Below are 25,990 nucleotides of genomic sequence, written 5' to 3' on the forward strand. Positions count from 1 at the left end.
AAAACCACATCAATAAACAAGAAGAAAGAAAAAAATATGGATAACACAAAAGGTAATCAACCTTACTGATGAAAGAAGAACATGGAAAAGAGGAGCAAATGAAGAAGAAAGATTAAGATATAAAACTTTGAATAAAAGAATTAAGCAGTTATCCAGAAGACTGAAAGAAATCTGAATAAATAGCAGTGCACTGAGATAGAAGAATTATAAAATAAGAACAAAATCAGAGAAGCATTCCTGAAAGTGAAAGAACTTTATGGAAAAGCAAGATGTACACAGTCTAATAACATCAAACATAATCATTGATAAGGAACAGATAAATGGAAAATGGGTAGAGTACTTATCACATCTCTATGATGATGATAATGGTAACATATTAGATGATTCACGGCACCTTAAGTTAAACGTAACAACCGATACCACTCTACCAACAAGAAAGGAGATAGAACACGTAATTAAGAATCTTCCTAATAATAAATCCCCTGGGTGTGATAATATCCCGGCCGAGCTGCTGAAAGCTTTGGCTGGCAATAATAACAACTATTTAGTGGAATCCATTCAGGACGTCTATAAAAGAATACAATTACCTGAAGTTTTTACATCTATCTGCATACCAATTGCAAACAAAATAATGCACAAAATTATGAGGATTACAGAACTGTGAGCCTAATATCTCATGCATCTAAAATTATTTTAACCACTGTTAACAAACAAATTGAAAGAGCCTTAAGCTGTGAATTGAGTGAACAACAGAAAGGCTTCAGAAGAGAAATGGGAACCATTAATGCTATCTTGGAACTAAAAATACTAACAGAAAGATCATGTGAAAGAAATAGGAACATTTACATATTGTAAAATCTTATATGAAAGGATTTTTGTACAGAAAATCTTAATATACCAATTTTACTGGAGAACGAAAATTCATACAAAATACTTGTACTTAATTAGCAATTTTTCTTATGATTATGTAATATGGAAATATTTTGGAGTGATATGTTAAATCATATAACTGCCAAAATATTGTATAACAACAAAGAACAAAGACAGTTCAGTATAAATTAAATTGTAACAAAGGATTGTTGAAACAAAGATATATCCCAGGCGGATTAAAATATGACCTAAGGCAATCACTATCGCGAAGGTTAAGTATGCACGGGTTTCCCGCCTTAATGCAGCGACATCAAAGTGGCTGGGAAAGCTCTTCCAAGAAAAACCCAGGGAAATGAATCGGTAGCAGTGACAAGGTCGAAGGACAAGAATAAAAAGAAGAAGGATTGATAGATCGAGCCCCTCTTTTTCCACAGGTAGTTGAGAAGGTTCTTTCTCGTTGGTGGTTTGCGGCACACTCTTTCTCTTGGTGGCTTGTGGCACTTAGGCGTGCACTTTTTGGTTTTGTCAACACTTTTACCCAGATGCTGTTCCGGCTCTCAGTTCCAGTCCTCTATGCAAGGAATTCCAGCGTGTCTTGCCAACAGATGCCCAGAAGTGATAGAAGGCTCGATTATGCAGTAACGATGGTCAGTTCCGGAATTCCAGCCGCCAAGTTTCCTAAAAGTCTCCGTTGATGAAATATCTTCGATATCGTAAAAGGCGCCCGGTTGTGAGCTATATCGGAAGGTAAAAGATGAAGATAACGATTTAAAGGATCTACTATTGCAGACTAGATGACTAAAAAAGTAAGGCCTTGTATAGGAATTTTCTAGAAGTGAAATTTGTGGCAGAAATTACTATTGTCTTGAAATTTTGTTAGAGTTAAGAACAGTAATAAGGACTCTAGATCGTGAGTTAAATTTTTGTGAAATAACCTGCTGAGTTATGTGTGTTAAGACAGCGTTGGTATATGTGACAGTTTACAGTGTGTGATATAATTTAATGTCTGAGTTAAATATGATGTAGTATGCACAAATCTGTTTTAGTGTATGAATAATTAGTGCATTAGTCAATTTGTTTAAAGGGAATTGTAAAGCTAGGTTGATTAATTTGAATCCAAGCTAATATTGTTGAAAAATATGGAGCCTGAGAGGTTTTGAATGTTTAGTGTTAACTCTTATTGTACATTCAATTAGCATGAATAAATTGTTTTGTTTGTCAAATAATTTGCCTGATTCCTGCATACCAATGCACTGCTCATAAAAATTGAACTTATATGATCTAAGGGGATAGTTTATCACGACTGCAGAATAGAGTTTTACGTTGCTTGATAGAGTGTTGACAGTTACAAGTACTTCTGTGCTAAGCAAAGTGTTTTTTTTCTTTAGGAAGGATATTTAAATCTTATTTGCAACTCCTGATAGCACAGTCGAAATAAAAAATAAATTTTCAGAAGTCAATATTGAAGAAATACGCTTGCTGTTATAACAAAGGAATTTGGCTCTAACCCAGGGCAAGTTCCCAAGTTATAAAATTATGAGCGCATGAATAGCATAGATACAACCTTGAGACAATCAAGAAACATATTATGAGCTCGGAGTTACGACTGTATAACAAGTAAAGTTAAGATAAGTAAAAAGAAAAATATCGAGTATAAGTTTTGAATAAAGGAATAAACAAATTAATATAATTTTACAATGGCACAGTATTTTTACAATATGCTTCATAAACTTTCAGAAGGCTTTTGACCAGGTAAAACATAATAAAATGTTCAATATATTAGATAAATTAGACATTGAAGATCATGCACTTAAGATTATAAAAATGATTTACACCAAACAGAAAATGCAGCTGTTTAACTGAGACTTTTGTAGTGAAAATACAACCTTGTATAATTCCTCTTTTTATTTTCACTACAAAAATCTCAGTTAAACAGCTGCATTTTCTGTTTGGTGTAAATCATTTTTATAATCTTAAGTGCATGATCTTCAATGTCTAATTTATCTAATATATTGAATTTTATTATGTTTTACCTGGTCAAAAGCCTTCTGAAAGTTTATGAAGCATATTGTAAAAATACTGATGATACCATTCTAATAGCAAAAAACAGAAACAAATTAATCAAATTACTGCAGCTACTAATTGAAGAAGGTAAAGAATTTGGATTAATTTGTTTCTGTTTTCTGCTATTAGAATGGTATCGAGGCAAAAAAGACCAAATTTATGAAAATCTCAAAAGAAAGCAGATCCGAGCCAGAAATATTCATAAACAATATGAAAATTGAATATACAACAGAATACAAATATTTAGGCACCTACTTTACTGCAGATGGAAAGCAAGATAAAGAAATAAAAATAAGAACACCCATAGCTAAAGATGCATTCTGGAAAAATAAAGATCTGCTCAGAAGTTCTGTGAGTATCGAGACAAAGAAAAGAACGATAAGAACATTAGTGTGGCCAATTTTCACATATGGAAGTGAGACCTGGATATTCAAGAAGAGAGTAAGGTCTTTGAAATGTGGTGCTATAGGAGAGCTCTGAAAATCTCATGGACAGAACATGTGACAAATACAGATGTCCTACAGAAATGAGAACACAGAGAACTTTATTACAGGAAATGATACAGAGAAAAATGAGATTGGCAGGGCATGTACTGAGAGGTTCAGCAGGACAGAGGATACTAACAGCTTTAGAAGGAAAAATTATGGGAAAAGGATCAAAAGGCAAAAAACGAAGGACATGGCCTGAAGATATAAGATTTGATGGTTTACGTCTATCCCCTTTGTGGAAGATAGAATTTTATAATTCAGTTAATCTTTCCTAACTTTTTATTGTATATATAATTTTTTTTTTTTGTTAGGAAATTTATTGACCTTTTTAGTTATCTTACACTAGCTACTTAAGTGGCACATTTTGGAATTGTCAGTTATTGTTTAATTTGAGCTTAAAATGTACTGAAGATGCCTGTGACACATAGGCGAAAATTATACTATTAAATAATCTTTTCACGCAAGTTTTTCCACTATTAAAACTTATTGCTAGACTTTACGGAGAGTCTATTTCCAAATAATCTGCTAGATAGGCAAAGTATTAATAAAGAAGGCTAAATGCATTAACAGAATAATTTTCCTAAAGCGATGCAAGATGCCTCAGGTTATTCCTACCTGTTGTAAAATAAAAGAAGTTTTTAGATCTCCAAGAGCTCATCGGATCTATTTCAAAGCTAGTAAGTCTCATTTGAATTATCAGCTACATGACGCTAAGAAATCTCTAGCCCTCTTAAATAGAGAAATTATGGACATCAAGAACACTCTAAAATCTGTTTTAACGGCTGAAACTTTTAACACTTTATTGCGCATTTCTTCGGCTTCTTACCTAAAGATCTTTAATGATTCTCGTGATAAGTTAAAGCGCAAGTTTGAATCTTTGATCAGCCTACCTAGATTCAGTAATATTATTAGTGATACAGATAAAATAGTTATCAATGTTTCCGGACGTCCACTAACAGACAGTGAACGTTTTGTTTTATCAAAAGGACATGATTTCGCCATTGCGCCGAATAAGATGCCCCCAATGGATTTTTTCATAACATAGACAGAGGTATTCAATCCTTATCCCAAAAAACAGCTAACAGGTTACGTTTCGAATGTGTGAATGTTCTTTTTAATGCCAAACCTCCACGTCCTAATCTTTCCTGCTCTGAATTTAAAGCATTAAATCACTTAAGAATAACAATAATTTAATTATTACGAAAGCTGACAAGGGGAAGGCTGTAGCTATTCAAGATAGGAAGGAATATGAGAGAAAAATATCTTCATTACTCCACGACTATTCAACTTATAGGCCTCTTACATCGAATCCTACCAGGAGTCAATTGAAGAAACTTAATTCTCTTATAGATAATGTATCTACATGGAATGAAGATCAAAAGAAAAAACTTAAAACCTTCTTCGGTCGTCCACTTAGATTGTATGGTCTTCCAAAAGTTCATAAACCAGGCATTCTGTTGAGGCCAGTTGCAGATTGCATAGGTTGTCTCACTTACAAAATTTTTAGCAAATCTTCTCACTTCTTCAACTAGAAGAACTGATACTTATATAAAAAAAACACTTTGAATTTCAAAAATAAAATTTCAGATCTTCATTTGGACGTTTTGGATATCATATTTGTTTCTTTATTTACAAATGTTCCTTTATCTGACAGCATTGAATTATTGCAATAGGAATTTCCTTCAGACATTGGATATATTACAAATGTATTACAAAAATATTTGATTTTGTAATACATTCTGGTTATTTTTCCTTTAAAAATTAGTTGTATCAACAAATTGAAGGAACAGCAATGGGCAATCCTCTCTCTCCTGCTATCTCCAACTTCTTTATGGAACATTTTGAACATTTCTCCCAGACCTACTCATTGGTTCAGATATGTCGATGACATTTTTGCTATATGGAATGGCTCTTCTGATGAACTTCAACAGTTTCTCACTAAGTTAAATGCACTTCATCCAAGGATCCAGTTTATCCTAGAAGTAGAATCAAATAACTGCTTATTTGATTCTAAGCCTTTTTAGATCTTCTAATTCTTCGGCAACCAGATGGTAACCTACATTTCCCAGTCTATAGAAAGAAGACTCATACAGGCCATTATATCCATGCTGAATCTCATCACCATCCTAGTCAAAAGGCAGGAACTATTAAAACACTGGTTCATCGTGCCCACTCCTTTTGTTCTTCAGACGATCTATTACAGAAAGAACTGCAATATATTACTTCTTCCTTTCTATCTAATGGATATAAGAATTCCTTCATCAAAAGAACTATGAGTCGTTTGTCTTCCTCTTCAAATACAGAAGAAATAACGTGCATTCCTATCCCTTATGTACAAGGCATGAGTGAACGTATAGCAAAGTTTAAAAACCCTGAATATTTTTGTTGCCTTTCAACCATTCAGAAAAATCTCCAACTTTCTCACTTCTCCTAAGGACGACAAGCTTCCATATCTTAATTATCCAGGTGTTTACCAGATTCCTTGCTCTTGTGGATTATCTTATTTTGGACAAACAGGAAGATCTGCCTCTATTCGGCTAGAAGAACACCAGTCTTATATTCAATACTTTGAACCTGAACAGTCTGGACTTGCAGAACATGCCATCATCGCTACACATAGAGTTCATTAGAAAAACACAAGAGTCCTTCACAAAAGCCAGTTCCTCATGGAATGGCTTTATAAAGAAACATGCAAAACTTTACTTCACTCGCCTAACTTAAACAGATTTTTTTTGTTAGGAAATTTATTGACCTTTTTAGTTATCTTACACTAGCTACTTAGGTGGTGCTTTTTGGAATTGTCAGTTATTGTTTAATTTGAGCTTAAAATGTACTAAAGATGCCTGTGACACAGGCGAAAATTATACTATTAAATAATCTTTTTATGCGAGTTTTTCCGTTATTAATTTTGTATTTATAAGTCTGCTCACGGTTTGCCATTATTAAAACTTAAGATATAAGATCATGGACAGGATCACATGACTATGCAGAAACAAAAAGGAAAGCCACCAACAGAGAGAACTGGAAGGACATGGTGCTGCACCCTCTCACTGAGGAAGCTACATGAAGAAGAAGAAGAACATTGCTAGCTTCAATCTGACCTAAACTGAAGGCAAGTACAGTAGTCGGTACAGTCAAATCATTGGGACTGCAGGAATAGTTTTTTAGAGGATAGTTCTATAATGCAAATTTCCTTTAGAATAGTATGTATGGGAGTTTTGCCTGGAACTTTTTAGCAGTTTGTTATAGTAATATTTTTTATTAATGATATCTGCAACTGTATATGCAGGTGTTCAAATATCTCCTCCAATCCATGTTTAAATCATGATCACATGATTATCATGTGATCGTGATTTAAATTACATATTATAAAATTTGAAGATCACATAAAAGAGGTCTTAGCAAACCCTTATGATATAATCACTAGAAGTTGTCATTAGGCTGCACTACAAGCCAACACTTCGTTGCAAAATGACAATAAAGAAAGTTTTTCAGAGCTGTTCGCAGTGTGCAATTTCTGCTGAAAAGCATTCAGATATTCCATATGTAAATAAATGTGGATACGTGTATTCACATTATGAATACACACAACATGCTTCTTTTCTTTTGAAATCTTAATTAATATCATCAAGTGATGGATTCCCCAGTAAACAGCAAAATTAAGCATACTACAATTCTGTATTTACTTATTTAATTTAAACTGCATAATATTCCATCAGGAAACAATTTCTGTTTACAACTAGCATGTTTTTGATTTCCTTATAATGCAAATGCATACATTAACAATATGGTCTCAATTTCCTGTACTACTGCTTTAGTAATAATTTAAGGTAGGGAAGCAATTTATGATTACTAACCTGTTATGATAACCGTGACAATTGCATTTCCTGAAATTATGATTTATATTATATAAAATTCACTGAACATTTGTGCTGTCATCAGTGCTTTTTTTTTTTGTAAAGAAATAAATTCCAGAATCCCCTCCTCAAATGAGCCAGTATGACTGTGGCTTTAATGAAATATGAAAATGAAATTATTATTGTTTTAGTGCCACACATGCTAATATAATGCAATGATTAAATTTCTCATCATACTAATTTACTTATTTGTAACATCAAAAAATCATTCTAAATAATATTGGAGCTCAGTAATGATACAAAAAAATAAAAATAATACCAATAAAAATGAACAAAAAGATAACTTTTTTCCCTCTATGGAAATAAAAATAGAATTTTCTATACAAATCAAGCAATTTTTAGTGAATTTTGCCTGCCAGTCCTCAATCAACCACATAGTGAATTTAAAGTGTAACTGACAAACACTATTTCAATTGTGATTTTAATTTTCATTATAATATTATTATCATCATCAAATTCCTGTCATGTACTCTCCAAGGGTGTATGGGATATTATGATAGTACTACATGAACTTACATCATTACTAACTTCCTATCAACAATTTTCTTCCAAATCAATCTGTTATCTGTGAAGACTGCAACATTATCAGATCTTCTATTCCTATCTTCTAAAGAACTTTTTACTATATCAAACCACCTATATTTAGTATTCCTATGGGTCTTTATCCTGCCAATCAAGCAGAGAACACTTGTTTTGCTAATCTTTCCTCTCCCATTCTGTTTTAGTGACCATACATTGGAGATTAGCTCTGCTAACACATTCGTGGATGCTGACAATATCAAGTTCTTTCTTAATATCCTTGTTTTTAAAATGATATTGCCATTGATGCCATCTGTTCATGCACCTAATCCTTACTGGGACTCTCATATCTGTGGTCTTTAATCTTTGGTCAAGTGTTTCATTTCTAACCCAGCTCTGAAATCCATATGTTAAAATTGGTTTGAAGACTGTCTTGTATACAGCTAATTTAGTGTTTTAACTAATTTCTTTCATATTCCATATAAATTTATTTAGTTGATTTCCTACCATACTGCCTTTGTTGATTCTGTTATCTATTTTCATATTTAATTTACCATCTTCACTAAAAATTGTGCCTAAGTAGCTGAAATGTTTTACTTGTTCCACAGGTTCTCCGTTCACAACGCAGTTGACATTTTGAACGATTCTAACTATTTTCATTGTCTTTTTATCGCTGACCTTCATACCATATCTATTACAACAGTTATTCAATTTAGTGAGGGACTCTTGCAATCTTGTAGCAGATTTATTTAGAAGTATAACGCATAAAGCAAAAGCCAAGAACTGACATTAACATTTCCAATTTTGATATCAGGTTTAATACATCCTTGTCTCACACCAGATTTAACATTAAACCACCTTCCTCTACTTCCTCAAATAAAGACTAAGCATTGCTTGATATAATGTCCCATTGACACAATATAAATGTAGCGTATTGAATAGCTTCTCCCTTGGCGCCTTGTCATATGCCTTTTCTAGATCGACAAAACTTAAATACAAATCTTTGTCATGTTCCCATGATTTCTCAACTATCTGTCGTAAAGTGAAAATCTTATCCTGACAGCCTCTATTTGGTATGAATCCAGCTTGTTCTTTACCAAGCTTTTCTTCCACAATTCTTCTCAACTGTTTCTCAAGTATACTTCTGTAAATCTTACCAGGAACATTCAATAGAGAAATACCCTTGTAATTCACACATTCAGTTTTATTTCCCTTTTTTTTTATATATGGGTACTATGAGAGCTGTACTCCAATCATCTGGAATTCGTCCTTCTGAACTACACAGTACAGCCACTGAAAGACTTTAATACCTCCATACTTGAGCATTTCTGGTCGAATATCATCTACTCCTGCTGCCTTTCCACATTCCACATCATCAGGATTTTGATGGCTTTTTCTACTTCAAGTATGGACATGTATCCCTGATTGTATGCCTGTTTCGTTCAGCAGTTTTCAAAGTAATTACTCCATACATCAAGAATACCTTTTTCTCCAGTTTTCATATCACATTTATCATCTCTAATTCTTTTTACAATACACTTTCCTCCATTTCTGAGCTTTTCAACAGCCTCCAAAATATTTTGCAAACTTCCTGATATTCATTTTCTATGTTCTTGCCAAAGTCTTCCCATAACTTTTGTTCAGCTAGTTTTACATAGTGTTTAGCTTTCTTAGATTTGTCTCTGTATTCTCTAAGAGAACAAGCTGAATTGTTCACCAGGAACTTTCAATATGCTTTCTTCCTTTCCTTCACTTCCTCTTTAACTTTCTGTATCCACCATGGAGTTCCAATTTTTCTATCCTTGCACAACCTCAGTGTACCAAAGAGGCATGTGGTTGAATCAATCAATGTTTTCTTCAGGGCTTGCCAATGAATCTGCAAAGTTTAGTTCCTGTTCTGAAATGCTTTCATTTTTTTTTCAATCATGTTTGTGTATTTTAGTCTACAGTTCACATCTGAGAGCTGCTCAACTTTTATTCGCTTTAAAGCTTTCTTACCTGTTCTTGTTTTCAATATATTCAGTTTTATCCTGCTCAGGACTAAATGGTGATCACTTCCGATTTGAAATCCTCTGTATACTCTAGTGTCCTGCACCAGGGAGAAAACATCACTATCAACAATAACATAGTCAATTTCTTATTCCTTGCCTCTTCTCTCCATGTGAATTTGTGCACATTTTTATGTTGAAACATTGTATTAGTAATAACCTGTCCTGAGCAGAAATCTAACAGGTGTTTGCCATTATTAGTGCTCTTTTGTCCAAATTTTCCCAAAATATTTCTGTATGTCTGACAATCATTTCCTACTCTGCTATTTAGATCCCCAACAAGGACAACATTTTCCTTTTTCAGTTGCTTTCTTTAAAGCCTCAAAAAATTCCTCCACTTCTACTTTAGTAGAACCTTCTGTGGGAACAAAAGCACAAATGAGTCTCATTGTCAGTTCCCCATACTATAGAAGAATATTACTTCTTTTTTTCTCCCCGATTATTATTGCTCGAATATAACATTTTGTATTTATTGCTCAAAAAGATTCCACCAGTTTTTGCCTTTTTTTTCTTTCAGTTACCCCTATTATGTCGATCTGGTACTTATCTAATTCCTCAGCTAGCTCCATTTCTTTGCCATTCAGGCTTCTTATGTTGATAGTACCAATCTTTAACTCTGGTGATGTTGAGTTGGGGTGTGTTTTCAGATTTGTTCCAGTAGCTGACTTTTCGCTGTATGCCCTGGTTCCCTGGTGAAAACAACGGGGACCTTGTTTAACCGGGCAATGTCCCAGATGGCATGAAATTCTGTTATGTTGTACCATCATTTTATTTCTCTCTGGGGCAGATAGGGGAGCCCACCATGTGTGTGTGTGTGTGTGTGCGCGCGCATGTGTATATGATGGGATGGTCCGAATATACTGTGGTCCACATTGCCCCTTATGGCCCTGTGGACCAACAGGGCCATAAGGGGCAATCATCTTGATTGTAAGGGAATCGGCACTCCCATGGACCCCTAGCTGACTCTATCCTCTCCTTCTACTACTTTGAGGAAGATCCGCCTACTTTAATCTTTCCTATAAGGCCTTATCAGCCAACTCTTCTTATTTTATGACCTCTATGCTATTAGAGTACTCGAGGGCCATGGGGTCTTTTCATTTCTGGCCTTACAACTATGCCCTCTCTATAAGCCTTACTATAATTCTTCTATAATCTACTCTTTCCCGCTTCAATATACCCTATTCCTCCTATGGGTTTAAATTCGGAAGAAGGCTAGTTCAGAAGCCTTAAGGTAGCAGCCCTACCACTGAGCTATTCCATTGTCAGGCTAGTCCCATGACATGGGGAACATAATCCTACTAGTAAGCTGGCAGAAAAAGATAACTGGATTGAATCTATAGGAAACGAGCCTGGAATGGAAAAGGTAAAACAAAAATGGAAACAACAAAATATAATACACATAGCAAACTGAAATGTAAGAGGAATAGCATATAAAGAAATAGAATTAGACCAATTATTAAATGAAAGAAATTTTAAAATAGCAGTAATCACTGAAACAAAAAAAAAAAGAAATTAAAAGGAACCATGAGAACTGAAAATTTTAATATGATATACAGTTGGAGTTGACAGAGACCAAAGAGCACAAGCAGGAGTCATGATTTGGATTCATAACTCCCTTTCAAAACAGTTAAAACATTATAAATTATGGAATGAAAGAATAATAGAGGCTAGAATAAAAATAGATAGAGGCTATTTAACAATAATTGGTTTATATGCCCCAGAAGAAGGAAGAGACAAGATAATATTGATTTTTATAATCAGCTACAAAACAACAAAACATATGTAATAAAATAAATAAAAATGATTACGTAATTTTAGCAGGAGACTTAAATGAAAGAATTGGAAAGATGAAAATTAATAATAATATAGGAATACATGGAGAACATACTCTAAACAGGAATGGTAAAAAATTGATTCACTTTGTAGTTTATAATAACCTAAAAATAATGAATTCCTTCTATAAACATAAAGACATACATAAATATACTTGGACAGCAAGAGGATGGAAATCAATATTAGATTACTTTATACTAAATGAAAAGACATCAAAATTTTCACTAGATGTTAGAGTGCATAGAGGATATGAAATAAGCAGTGACCACTTCCTTGTTAAAATAAAATTAAGATTACCACCTAAATGGCTACAAGTAACAAGAACAGAAAGAAAAACTGAAACATTTGTTTATAAAATTAGACTATTGAATGACACAAATGTACAATGGCTATATGAACAAAGAATTAACCAATATCTAGACAAAATAAAACAAAATGAAGAAATAGAAATAGAATGGATTAATATAAAAACGATACTAAATGCAGCAGCAAATGAAAGCTTAGGAAAGACCAAAAAATTCAATAAAAGGGAAAAAACTGAAGATCTGGGATGATACAATGAAAGAAATAATCAAAAAGAAAAAAGAAGCCTATCACAAATGGTTAAGCAGTAAAAGATTAGAAGATGAAATAGAATATATAAGAATAAGAGCCATACTAAAAGAGAAGTCAGAAAAAGACAGAGAGAATCATGGAACAAATTTGTTTCTAATTTAGAACATGATTTATATAAAATAAGACCCAATGTATATAAAATTCTGAAACACTTAAATGCAGATACCAAAGAAAACATAAAATTAAACACTGAATTGAAATTAGAAGAATTTCTAAATTACTATACAGAATTGTGGACAGACAAATATTTTAAAAAAGACAACTGGCAAACAATTAATGAAAATGAAAAGGAAATAACTAAAGAAGAATCAGAAATCAGCCTGAAAGAAACAAGAAATGGAAATTCACCTGGAGAAGATAAGCTAGGTTCAGAACTATATAAATACGCAGGAACAAGATTCAAAGAAAGACTCCTATTATTTTTTAAATAATATTTATTCAACTGGTATCCCCCAATAGAATGGAAAAAGCAACTGTGATTCCTATCTTTAAAAAAGGTAGTAGAGATGATCCTAAAAACTATAGAGGTATAAGCATACTAAATTCCTGTTACAAAACATATAGCAGAATCTTAAATAGCAAACTAATGAAATATTCCAAAAACTTTGTTTTAGAAGTACAGAATGGATTTAGAAAAGGACGATCGTGCATAGACCCAGCCTTTTGCCTAAAACTAATAATAGAGAAAAGAAGAGAATACAATTTAGAAACACATATTGCATTTATTGACTTTGAAAAAGCATTTGACAAAGTTAAAAGAAACATATTATTTAACATATTAAAAGAAAGACAAATACCAAATAATATCCTAAAAGCTATCAGAAGTATATATGAAAATAATCAAATACAAATAAGATTAAATCACAAGCTATCATATATGAGAGAGATAAACCAAGGGGTCCGAAAGGATGTCCCCCTCTCAGCAACTCTTTTTAATATCTACTTAAATGAAATAATAATAATAATAAAATGGAATAAAAATTTACATCAAGGAATTAAACTTTCTCTTACTGTGAATTTAAACACCCTCCTTTTTGCCGACGACCAAATAATAACTACAAATTCTGAAGATAAACTACAGAAAGCTATTTTAGATCTAAATGAGATATTCAAAGATTATGGTATGATAATATCAACAGAAAAATCAAAAACTATGGCCTTTAAAGGACAAGATCCAGCAAGAACTAAAATAGTAATAGATAACAAGATCTTAGAACAGGTGAATTCATTTAACTACCTAGGATGTACGATCACATATGAAAATGAAAAAGATATAAATGTAAAAATTGCAAAATAGTTAAAAATAACAGGTGTAATTAATTCTATATTTAAACCAAACCTAGTTCAAAAACAAACCAGACTAAAAGTACACAATACATTAGCCTTACCAGTCTTAATGTATGGAAGTGAAATGTGGACAATAAAACAAAAAGACAAACAAAGATTAACAGCAGCAGAAATGAAGTTTATGAGAAAAACTGCAAAGTATACCCTATTTGATCACAAAAGAAATGAAGAAATTATGAAAGAATTAAACCAAGAACCAGTAATAGAAAAAATTAAAAAATATAAACATAAATGGATGGAATACGTTCAAAGAATGAAAACAGAAAGATTACCAAGACAAGCCATTAGGAAAAAGAAAACTAGGACGTCCTCTTAAACGATGACTTCTAAGGCCGGAACAGGCCATGCTAGGCCTAAATCCTTGATATGCATGATGATCATTTTATTTGTGGTTTAAGCCAGAATACAATTTGGTCAGCTAAATCCCAAATTGCCAGCCCATCCTCGTTCATTCAGTATCCAGGTGGATACCTAACAGGGTGTACCATGAGAAGGTGAGGATTGGAGTTAGGTCAGAAGTCCTAGTCTGTTCTCCGTATTCCTTTAAAGGTTATGTGGAGGTCTCCTCTCAGTTATACAGCTTTGACCCTTAAGTACCCCCTTCATTATTATAAAAAAATTAAATATTGTTGTATTATAGACTGTGCTTTAATAATTATAATTACAAAAAAAAAAAAAAAGTTAAGAATGGCTAGTAGTAGTACAAGATCCACTGAACATAGCGACAAGAAGTCAATCAATTCCATACGTCTAGAGAAAAAAAGAGAAATTATAAGAAATATGCAGGATGGTGAAGGAAGATAGTATGCATAGAGGTGCATACTATCTTCAATTCAACAATAATTCAACAACGAAATATCCATTCAACTAGAATGATGAATTTAAAGAAAACTGAAAGGATGGTTCAAGTTCAAACAACAAACCAAAATTCAGAATATTAATGAGAGAGGGGAAGCTAGAAACAATCACACATTTGCAATACCAAAATTTCTGCCACATTTCAAACGGTGGATGAATGTGAATATTCTCAAACATAATTAGTTTCCTATCTTAGGCTAAAGTAGAAAGGTAATGGGAGATTTCTGCAGACAAGAAACATCTCACTGATTTGCCATTAAGTAATTTTTACACAGTTTTGTTTACCCCAACACCTCTAGAAACCTAATCCAAGTGTAAATTGAGAGCCATTTGAAGAGAAGATTTCATTGGTCAATAGCATCAACCAGAATGCTCTATTGTTGCATTCTTCTGAGAAACAGTGCTCCAGTGCATTTTCTCATAAAAAGTAGCTCCCAGATGTCACGTATTTTGATACATTCAAACTGGAAATTTCCTTCATGATTTTACTTAAAATGTCCCTGGTAAACCAAGTTGTCATAATCACCTGATATACCTTGAGCTGTTTCTGATTAAATAAGAATTGTACATGTGGTTGATAAAATTGTGAACTCATATTACAGAATGAACCAGGTCTAATTCATTCTGTAATGAAAGTAATTTTACAGAATTTCAAAAATTACTTCGAATTAAATGATTCAAGGAAATTAAAACAGATTTCATAAATATATGATAGCAGTACAGAATTTTTTCTTTTTTCTAAATCATAATCCACCGATACTGAAACCTAAAATTATAGCACATTAGAACAATTGGTGACTAGTTTAGATAAGCCGAGTCCTCTACAAACCAAAAATGGACTTTTTTTTGTTCTGCTTCAAGTATTCAATAAGCAGGATACAGGTCTACAAAGCTATATAACTGAGAGGAGACCTCCAAATAGCCTCTGACCTAATATCCAATCCTCACCTTCTCATGGTGTGGCCTGCTAGGTATCTACCTGGATACTGAATGAACGAGGATGGGCTAGCAATTTGGGATTTAGCTGACCAAATTGTATTCTTATTGGCTTAAACCAAAATAAAAAATGATGGTACAACATAACACAATTTCATGCCGGCTGGGGCGTCACCTGGTTAAATAAGGCCCCAGTTGTTTTTGCCAGGGAACCATGGCAAACAGCGAAAAGTCAGCTACTGGAACAAATCCTAAAACCTACCCCAACTCAACATCACTAAAGTTCAAGATTGGTACTATCAACATAAGAAGCCTGAATGGCAAAGAAATGGAGCTAGCTGAGGAATTGGATAAGTACCAGATCGACATAATAGGGGTGACTGAAAGAAAAAAAAGGCAAAAACTGGTGGGATATTTTTGAGCAATAAATACAAAATGTTATATTCAGGCAATGACAATCAAGGAAAAGAAGGAGTAGCCATAGTATTCAAAACAAAATACGAGGCTAATCTTCTTGAATGGCAGGCAGTCTCAAGTAGAGTGATGTGGGCAAATATGAGAATGGGGAACTGAACAATGAGATTTATTTGTGCCTATGGTCCCACAGAAGGTTCTACTAAGGTAAAAGTGAGGAATTTTTTGAGGCTTTAGAGAAAGCAACTGACAGAATGAAAAAGGAAAAGTTGGTCCTTGTCGAGGATCTAAACAGCAGAGTAGGAAATGATTGTCAGACATACAAAAATATTTTGGGAAAATTTGGAGAAAAGAGCAAAGCTAATAATAATGGCAAATATCTGTTGGATTTCTGCTCAGGAGATGGACTGGTTATTCCTAATACCATGTTCACATGAAAATGTGCACAAATTCACATGGAGAGAAGAGGCAAGGAATAAGAAAAGTCTCATTGAATATGTTATTGTTGAGAGTGGTGTTTTCTCTCTGGTGCAGAACACTAGAGTATACAGAGCATTTGAAATTGGAAGTGATCACCATTTTAGTCTTGAGAGCAGGATAAAATTGAATTTCATATTGATAAGAAGAACATGTAAGAAAATTTTAAAGCAAATAAAACTTGAGGATCTCTCAGATGTCAACTGTAGACTAAAATACACAAACATTATTCAAGATAAAATGAAGGCGTTTGAGAACAGGAACCAAACCTTGGAGATTCAGCCAGAGGCATGTGGAGAGGTTGTTTTACAAGGACAGAAAAATCAGAACTCCATGGTGTACACAGGAAGTTAAAGCAGCAGTGAAGGAAAAGAAGAAAGCATATCAAAAGTTCCTGGCAAATAAGTCAGCTTGTGCTCTTAGAGAATACAGAGACAAATGTAAAAAAGCTAAACAGTGTGTAAAACTAGCTAAACAAAAGTCATGGGAAGACTTTAGTAAGACAGAAAATAAATATCACGAAGGCAGCAAGATATTCTGGAGGTTGTTGAAGAAGCTCAGAAATGGAGAAAAGAGTGTTGTAAAAGTAATTAGAGATGATAAAGATGAGAGGAAAGCTGGTGAAAAAGATATCCTTGAAATATGGAGTAATTACTTTGAAAAATTTAATAAATGAAACAAGCAGTGATAGCACAGTGGTAAAAAACACTCAACAGGCATGCAGTCAGGAATACCTATCCATACCTAAAGTAGAAAAAGCCATCAAAGGCCTTAAATGTGGAAAGGCAGCAGGAGTAGATGATATTTGACCAGAAATGCTGAAGTATGGAGGTATAAAAGAATTACAGTTGCTGCAATGCACAGTTCAGTAAGCCTGGACAGAGGGACGAATTCCAGATGATTGGAGTAGAGCTCTAAGAGTACCCATATATAAAAAGAGAAATAAAATTGAATGTGAGAATTACAGAGGTATTTCTCGACTGAGTGTTCCTGGCAAGATCTATGCAAGTATACTTGAGAAACGGTTGAGAAGAATTGTGGAAGAAAAGCTTGGTGAAGAACAAGCTGGATTCAGGCCAAATAGAGGCTGTCAGGATCAGATCTTCAATGTACGACAATTAGTTGAGAAAGCATGGGAATATAACAAAGATCTGTATTTAAGTTTTGCCGATCTGGAAAAGGCATATTACAAGGTGCCAAGAGAGAAGCTATTCGATACATTACAGTTATATGATGTCAATGGGACATTATATCAAGCAATACTTAGTTTTTATTTGAGTTGTAAGTCAGCAGTTAGAATTGAAAGAAGTAGAGGAAGGTGGTTTAATGTTAAATCTGGTGTGAGACAAGGATGTACATTATCACCTCTGTTATTCATTATCTATATGGATCACATTATGAAGGAAAGTGGTATTAAACCTGATATCAAAATTGGAGATGTTAATGTCAGCTCTTTGCTTTATGCAGACGATGTTATACTTCTAAATAAATCCTCTACAAGTCTGCAAGATTCCCTGACTAAAGTGAATTACTGTTGTAATAGATATAAAGGTCAGCAATAACAAGACAAAGACAATGAAAATATCAACTGCATTGTGAATGGAGAATCTATAGAACAAGTAAAACACATCAGCTACTTAGGCACGATTTTTAGTGAAGATGGTAAATTACATGTGGAAATAGGCAACAGAATCAACAAAGCTGGTATGGTAGGAAGTCAATTGAATAAATTTATATGGAATAAGAGAGAAATTCACCTAAACACTAAATTATCAGTATACAACACAGCATTCAAGCCAATTTTAACTTATGGAGTTAACTGGGTCAGAAGTAAAACGCTTGACCAAAGACTAGAGACTGCAGATATGAGAGTCCTGAGAAAGATTAAGGGCATGAACAGATGGCATATGGCAATATCATATTAAAAATAAGTACATTAGGAAAGACCTTGACATTGTCCGCATCCAGGAATGCATTAGCAGAGCTAATCTCAGGTGGTATGGTTACTTAAACAGAATGGAGAGGAAAGATTAACAAAATAAGTGTTCTCTGCCAGGTTGGCAGAAAAAAGACCATGATATAGGTGGATTGATATGATAAAAAGTGCCCTAGAAGATAGAAATATAAGATCTGATAATGTTGGAGTCTTGACAGGTAACAGGCTGATTTGGAGGAAAATTTTAGATAGGAAGTTAGTAATGATGTAGTTTTTCATGTAGTACTATCATATCCTGTACACCCCTTGAGGGTATATATCAGGAATTTGATGATGATGATGGTGAGGTCTGCATAAAAATTCATCTGCCACCTAAAGATTTCCACAGGCAACTGAGGGTCATACTGGAAGAAAAACAGATATGTTATCTTTGCCACATTGGCTGGCACATTTTAACATTATTTAAACAGTACAGTATTCAAGCCATCAGAAGTATTAAGAACTGAAGCTATCTACTATTGAATTTGCATTAAGCAAAAACTGGATTATTATAATTTACAGTTCATTCTGGAAACAGCATTATTAATCTTTTAATAATGCTGTTTCCAGAATGGAAAGTGAAGAAATCGTCTGGATTTAAAATTGTTCTAGCTTCTTTCGAAAGAATCCCCCACCATAATAAAAACATACTTTGACATTGAAGAAGTTTCTGACTATTACGTTTCTCCCACTGATAAGTATAAAGGTGTGGTCATTCTTAAATTAAACTTGCCAAGAAGTTACATTCTTGTGACGAATATAAGTTATATGCATGTGAAGAATCTTCACAACTATGGTACTTGTATACAGAGGCTAATGACGTCTTTATTGAGGTCTCAGTGGGAGCAAGACTCAGAAGAGATACCAAGGTTGAATTAATGAATAAGTCATATATTAAAATAAAATATTATTAAAAATAATACAGCTTATTATTAAAATACACTGAATGTAATGCATAGCATTATGGGATACTAAGGCAATACTGATATGAAGTCATTAGATTCTATATACAATTAGTGTACTTGTGAAGATACTTCATGCACAAACTTTGCTTACACTTTTGATAAACGATTAAACAATATAATTTCTTGACAAGATTAATTTACTTAGTAATCAAGTGACAAAAAACTGTCTATTATTTAAATGAGAAAATAATTTCACAGTTCATTCTGTTTTCAAGTTTTCAGATATGAAAATGATAAAATTCCTGATATGTACAGGATACTATGATGTACTACATGAAAATATTCCTCATGTTGTACAATCATCGTCTTGGTTTAAGCCAATAAGAATATGGTTTGGTTGATTAAATTTCAAATTACCAGCCCATCCTTGTTTGTTCAGTACCCAAGCAAATACCCACTAACAGTGTGCACCACAAGAAGGTGAGGATTAGACATTACATCAGAAGTTCTAGTTAGTTCTCCACATTCCTTTTACCAGACCATTCTTATTTTTTCAGTATACCCAAGATAAAAGGTGAGGATTAGGCATTATGTCAGAAGTCCCAGTCAGTTCTCCACATTCCTTAAAAGTCTATGTGGAGGTCTCCCAGTTATATAGTTTTGACCCTTTAGCAATTCCCAGGTATGAAAATTATATTTTTATTTCAACAAAGAAGAGTAAGAAAGAGGAGGTGAAAAGAAAGGAGTGGTGAGAGGGATACTAAGAAAAGTATTAATGAGGGGGAAGATACTTGATAAGAGCATAATAAAGTCATGCTTTCTGGTGTGAAAATAAAGATTAGTGATGCCAGATTTCCAAAAAAAAAAAAAAAAAAAAGGAAAAGCACTTGGTCAGAACAAATGCTTTAAAAGTTGAAAAGTATGGAATGTGAAGACATGAAAGAGGAAAAAGCAAAAAAGAAGAACAAGAAAGAGAGAGAGAGTAAAACGTATAAGTCTCTTTCCAAGGTATGATAGGAGTGAAATGAGAAGAAGGGCCATGATTGTAAATGAACAAATGCATAGGTTATCTAGGAGCAATGCTATTAAGTTTTTAGCCATTTTTAGGAGTGAATTTCATGGATGAAAGGACTTGTATGGATTGCACTTAAATATATTTGGTGTTATTGTTGAGAGAAAGCTTTTTTTAATAAGAGAATGGATATGCAAAATTAGGGTAACTAAAGTTATAGGGAAGGGGGTGGGTTTATGTGTAGATCCTTTTAGGAGAGCAAGTGTAAGAATGAGAAAGATCACAGAATGATGAATCCAGTTTTTTCTCAGGTCTCGAATTTGAATGAGTAACATTATAAGGTATAGTCAACTCTCACTACAACAGAATACTGAAAAGCCCTTAATACTGATGCCACACAGGTGCAATGATCCATACTAAAAGAAATTCACTATAGTGACCTATTGACTCCAACAAACTATTTGAGTGGACCCTAGGAATTTGTCAGGATGAGGGTTGACAGCAGTTACATTAACTTCAATATTTGGAATTGAGGTTACAAAAATGGAATATTCCAAATGGGTTATGACTTTAGAAATTTAAAAGAAAAATAGTGTTTTCCATCCCAGAATTTGTGATATTACACATGGAAGGAAATGCTGATGATAAATAACCAAAAGCTCTGGGAAAAAAGTATTGAGATGATTTCTAATTAATTTTAATACACCACAATTAGATTTAATTGTAAACCATATATATATGTAGCAGTTATATCCACTCTGCATTTAGAAAAAATATTTTGTCTAAATTTTATTGAATATAATATCCACTGAATTATGCACTGTGAATTTGTAATGTTCTTTCATAAAAAGTATATTAACCTCTTAGAAATTAAGTAGTCATAAACTGCATGTGATCTCTGCACTGGTGATATCTTAATTACAAACAAATACACCATTTTCCAGTTTGAGAGAGAGTAAGGTGCATGTCTATAGTCAATGATGAGATGAAATGACTGTGGCCACAACACTGTTGACAAGTGAGGCAACAAATGTTTTGATAATGGCATCTGTCACTAGCCATACACTAATGTGCTTATAGGTCCCCTCAATCTCTTGTGTATGGGATCAATATAAAGAATAAAGGGGAAAAAAAAGCCACAGATCAGTTGCAATTGGATTCAATTGTGCTACTCTATCATTTTACATAAAAACAAGTTTGGGAAAAGATCATGCACCACATGACATCTTTATAAATACTGGCTTCGAAAGTTTTTCAGTTTTTCTCTTCGATGAGGAAGATGGAAGTTTGTGTAATTCAAATTTAATTCAATTCAAAGTTGTTCATTTAGAGACTATAACTTAGTTGGTAACAAAAAAGTGCCTTAAGTCGGAAAGAGTAGGGTTTGACTCCTGTCCAGGATGAGAAGAGGAACCGTTATTAGATATTTTTAATGGAGAATAACATCTGGTCTTATACTGTAGCTGCAAGGTTTTGGAAACCTAGTGGAAATTCAGGTTGTTCGTCTCACAAGACAGACAAACCAACATGAGATACACAATTGATAGATATAGCAGATTATGCAGATAGAATTAATAGCTCTATCATAGGATTAATTAGGTTTACATAAAGCTAAGTTACGTAGCTGCGAAGGACCAATGTGCCCAATACACTGAGAGGAAGATGAGATAATTGTTAGCCAGAGCTTCAAATTGACCATGATATACTGTATGTTTACATATGCACACAGTGCTAAACATGATTATTTTTATTTCTCTCTTTCACCTTCCCTATGATTTTTTTTCCCTGTAATGTGAATCCACCCATAAAATTTTGGAGGCTGTAAACGTATTTAAATTAATACCACAAGTGGGCTAAGGGTTAGATTTCTTATATTGTTTCTTTACCTATCTGATTCTCCTCGAAATCGCTCTCTTGATCGTTTTATTGCATAACATTTACCATCTTCTTTGTTTCTGGCTTTGAAAACCTATACAAGTAAAACAGCTTAACTTTAAAATCTGAAGACATTCAGTTTTAAAGTTTAAATTTTTTTTCTTACTAAAAATAACATAGGATCACTTTTAAATTTTTTTGTCAATGACACAGAGAAAAACTGTTTCAAGATGTTTCAATGATATGAACATAAGGCTCCTATGAAGTATAACACATATAAGAATATACCTGAGTTTTATCCACATCTTTTACAGATAGGAAATGTACCTATATTATTGGCAAAGCAATGTGGTACAAGTGATGATAATGTTTGCAATGATGCTGAATATGAAGCATGCTATCTTAGTTTGCAACTGCTAAAGTGAATTCACAATAAAATGAACACAACTGATAATATAGTGATATTTATATATGCAGTTGAACCTCTTTTGTCTGGCATATTATTTTCTAACAACTCAGTTATCTCTAAAATAGCCAATATACACAGGAGGTGTGCAGGAATGCTCCATGTTTGTTTATAAATGTTGGTTGGTGCGTTATATATTTAAATATGTACCTGACGGTGTCACCTTTACTTAATCCATATTATGGCATATAAGAGACCAGCAAGCAGTTTGGTGGACACATAGTCAACAAAAATTGTGCCATTATACTGTAACAATATTTTCAAATAATAATACAATTTCAATAATAGCAAAATTGAGATCTGTTATGATAAAGATTGTTCTTTTTGTTTTGTGAAATTCAATGAAAAGCTGTTATTAAGAACCAATAACATATCTACAAAGATGCTCATGTATCTTGTGACTCCAATATAATTTTGTATGACATTAAAACTAGCCAGATTTAAAATAAAACTTTCTAAACCTAAGTTTTCCTCAAATAAATAAATAAACCCCAATTTAATTATAGAACTAACGTGGTTAGAGAATAATCAAGTTCATACATTAAGCTTGCTCTTAAATATGTGTTGGTGACAATTAGTATAATTGCAGTGCTCTGTTCAATATGTTAACATAAGCAACCTTAATTATTTCAGTTCTAAAATGGTGTAAATATTCCAAAACATCAAAATCATATAGATCTATGTTATTAAAATATGACGGTCATCAAAAGATGATATGATTAATAAAGCAACCAAGCATTATCATCATCATTATCAATTCCTGACGTGCACCTTCAAGGAGTGTACAGGATACCATAATAATACTACATGACACTAATACATAATAACTAATTTCCTATCAGCAATTTTTTCATCCAAGTCAGTCTGTTACATGTTCAAAAATCCAATACTGTCAGAACTTATATTTTCTCTCTTCTAAGGAGCATCTGTAGATCACATCTGGTTCTGGGAGATTCCTTTGGTTGGAAAGACATGGGTTTGAATCTCATCTAATGTAAGGAACCTTTATCAGAGCTTTTCAATCAAAAGTGAGTGAGTTGGCTTATCTCCCACAGAGGTAGAGGGGGGGGCCTCTTCCTCCTCCCAGAAACTCGGGTTTTTTGTTCCTCAAAGGCAGTCAAACTGGCCTCATGAACACACATATCTACAGACAAAGAAGGCAATGTGATGTCACCTTGGTGTATAATAATAATTCTCTAGTATGTAGCAATGCTACCCCATCAACCACTGAGTTCAGAGAAACCATAGGGCTTTTAACTGCATCAATCTAGATCAGCGTTTCTCAACCTTTCTAAGCCCAAGGACCAGTAAAATTCCTAAAACAATTCTACAGACCACTAAGTTATGCAATTTTTTTTAAAAACCTATGTAAGGATTTACCAACATTTGGGAAAAACTGTGCCATTTATAACATAATAAATCTAATCTATATATTTATTTAATTTAGGTCTGCAGGCAGACTTAAATTAAACCACGGACTTGAGTCTGTGGTTTAATTTAAGTGAATCTTTTCCTGCCATCCCAGAATCACACCTATTTAGTTATCCTTTCCTCTCTCATTCTATTTAACTGACCATACCATAATATGATTCAGCCACTAATGCCATCTGTTTAGCCCCCCCCCCCATCTCAATTTTTCTCAGAACTCTCATATCTGCAATTTTATTTCTACCCTAGCTCTCAGATTAGTTTCAACACTGTCTTGTATACAGCTAGTTTAGTATTTTGATTAATTTCTCACATAATCCATATAAATTTATTCAGTTGACTCCCTAGCATACCAGCTTTGCTCATTGTTGTTCGTCTCTAAAATTAATTCACCATCTTTACTAAAACCTGTTTTCCTAAACAGGTGAATTATTTTACTTGCTATACAAGTCTTCTACATTCAGGATGTAACTAATGTTTTCTATGTTCTTGCATATTTTCAGTCTGTTTCATTATTATTATTAGAGACCTCCAGAGAGAGAGAGAGAGAGACAAAAACTCATCAAGGAAGGCCATGCATCACATGAACCACCCTCTTTTTAAACTCATTCACAAGATATATATCCCACTTCAATAGGCTAACTGTTCCTCTCACTCACTCACAGCTCTGCAAGAGAAAAATCTAGCTCTCACCTTTCATAAAAGCACACACAAAATAACACTTACACAAATGTCCCATGGCCCACTCACCTTCCATATAATGAAAAATTTCAACAACTGATATCTTATATCTTTTCAGAAGTTTATAAATCCTTATCATATTACCCTCCTTTTCCTGTTTATCAGCATCTACAGTTGAAATATTCTCAATCTGTTCTCATAATCTACATTCCATAATCCCAATATCATCTATGTTATTCTTCTTTACACCCTTTCAAAAATGTCCAGATCACTCAGAACCCAGAAGACCCAATGTGCACACAGCAGTCCAGGTATCAATGTTCATTTCAGTGTCAAAGTTATCCTCTGAGATATATTTGCAATTTTTGCTATGTGATCTTTGAACTTCAACTTCCTATCCACCCTAACTTCAAAATTCCTAAGCCTCTCATTCCCCAATTTCACTAATTTCAAATCTTTAACCCAAAATTTAGTTTGAAACAATAATGATATCATGTTGAGTTTTGATGCCACCTCCTTATTTAAAAATATCCCCCTTTCTGAGAATTTAAATTTACTGAAAAATGTCCTCCCCAGACATTGATCTCTTCAATTTTGTCATCCATACTCATTACTTCTCTTGGAAGGACACCTTATATAAACAGACAGAAGGTATATCCATGGGTTTTCCCCTGCTCTGGCCAATTTCTATATTGAGCATTTTGAAAAACATGCTCTTGATACTCATTCTCAAACTCCTATCTGGCTAAGATCTCCTGATGATGCATTCTCTATTTGGCCATATGGCTTAAACATTTTTTTGGAGAGGAGAAAAAATGTTAGACATTTTTTCTCCTCTCCCTCAACAGCCAGAAACCCAGAATCAAGTTCACTATAAAAAAGAAGAAACAATAGCCCATCTTTTCTAGATACTCTAACTACACGTCTGCAAAATGGCATCTTTTCTGTTAACAGTAAACCCACCTACAAACTTTCTCATCATCCCTCTCCTTTCAACAATAGTGTCATTAAAACCCTTTTCAACACAGTCTCCAATTTCTGTTCCATCCAGACTTCTCTTACTGCTGAACTCTCCTTTATTCATCAGGATTTTCTGTCTAATAGTTACAATGCCAAAAAAAAAAAAAAAAAAAGGTCAACAAATTAACTGTTCCTCTCATCTCCTCACAACATACAGACTATAGTAATTTTATATCCAGGGCAAATCAGAAAAAAATAGCCAAAACTTCAAAGAAATATAATCTTCCCACTGCTTTCAAACC

General features: G+C 33.5%; 1 protein-coding gene across 3 annotated transcripts in view; it reads right to left on the reverse strand.

The window, feature by feature from the left end:
- LOC150108050 (membrane-associated tyrosine- and threonine-specific cdc2-inhibitory kinase-like) overlaps positions 1-25,990 on the reverse strand; it is a 187,397-nt gene that overhangs the window by 142,508 nt on the left and 18,899 nt on the right. For 2 of the 3 annotated variants that reach the window (XM_090415547.1, XM_090415546.1), the window contains exon 4: positions 22,165-22,247. The exons of the other annotated variant lie outside the window; for it this stretch is intronic. In XM_090415547.1, coding sequence (XP_090271673.1) covers positions 22,165-22,247 — 83 coding nt within the window. The remainder of the gene's footprint in view (positions 1-22,164; positions 22,248-25,990) is intronic. 3 annotated transcript variants of the gene reach the window in all.

Source organism: Typopeltis vanoorti, chromosome 3, assembly GCF_054136105.1.
Source record: "Typopeltis vanoorti isolate ZY-2024b chromosome 3, IOZ_Tvanoo_1.0, whole genome shotgun sequence".
NCBI lineage: Eukaryota > Metazoa > Arthropoda > Arachnida > Uropygi > Thelyphonidae > Typopeltis > Typopeltis vanoorti.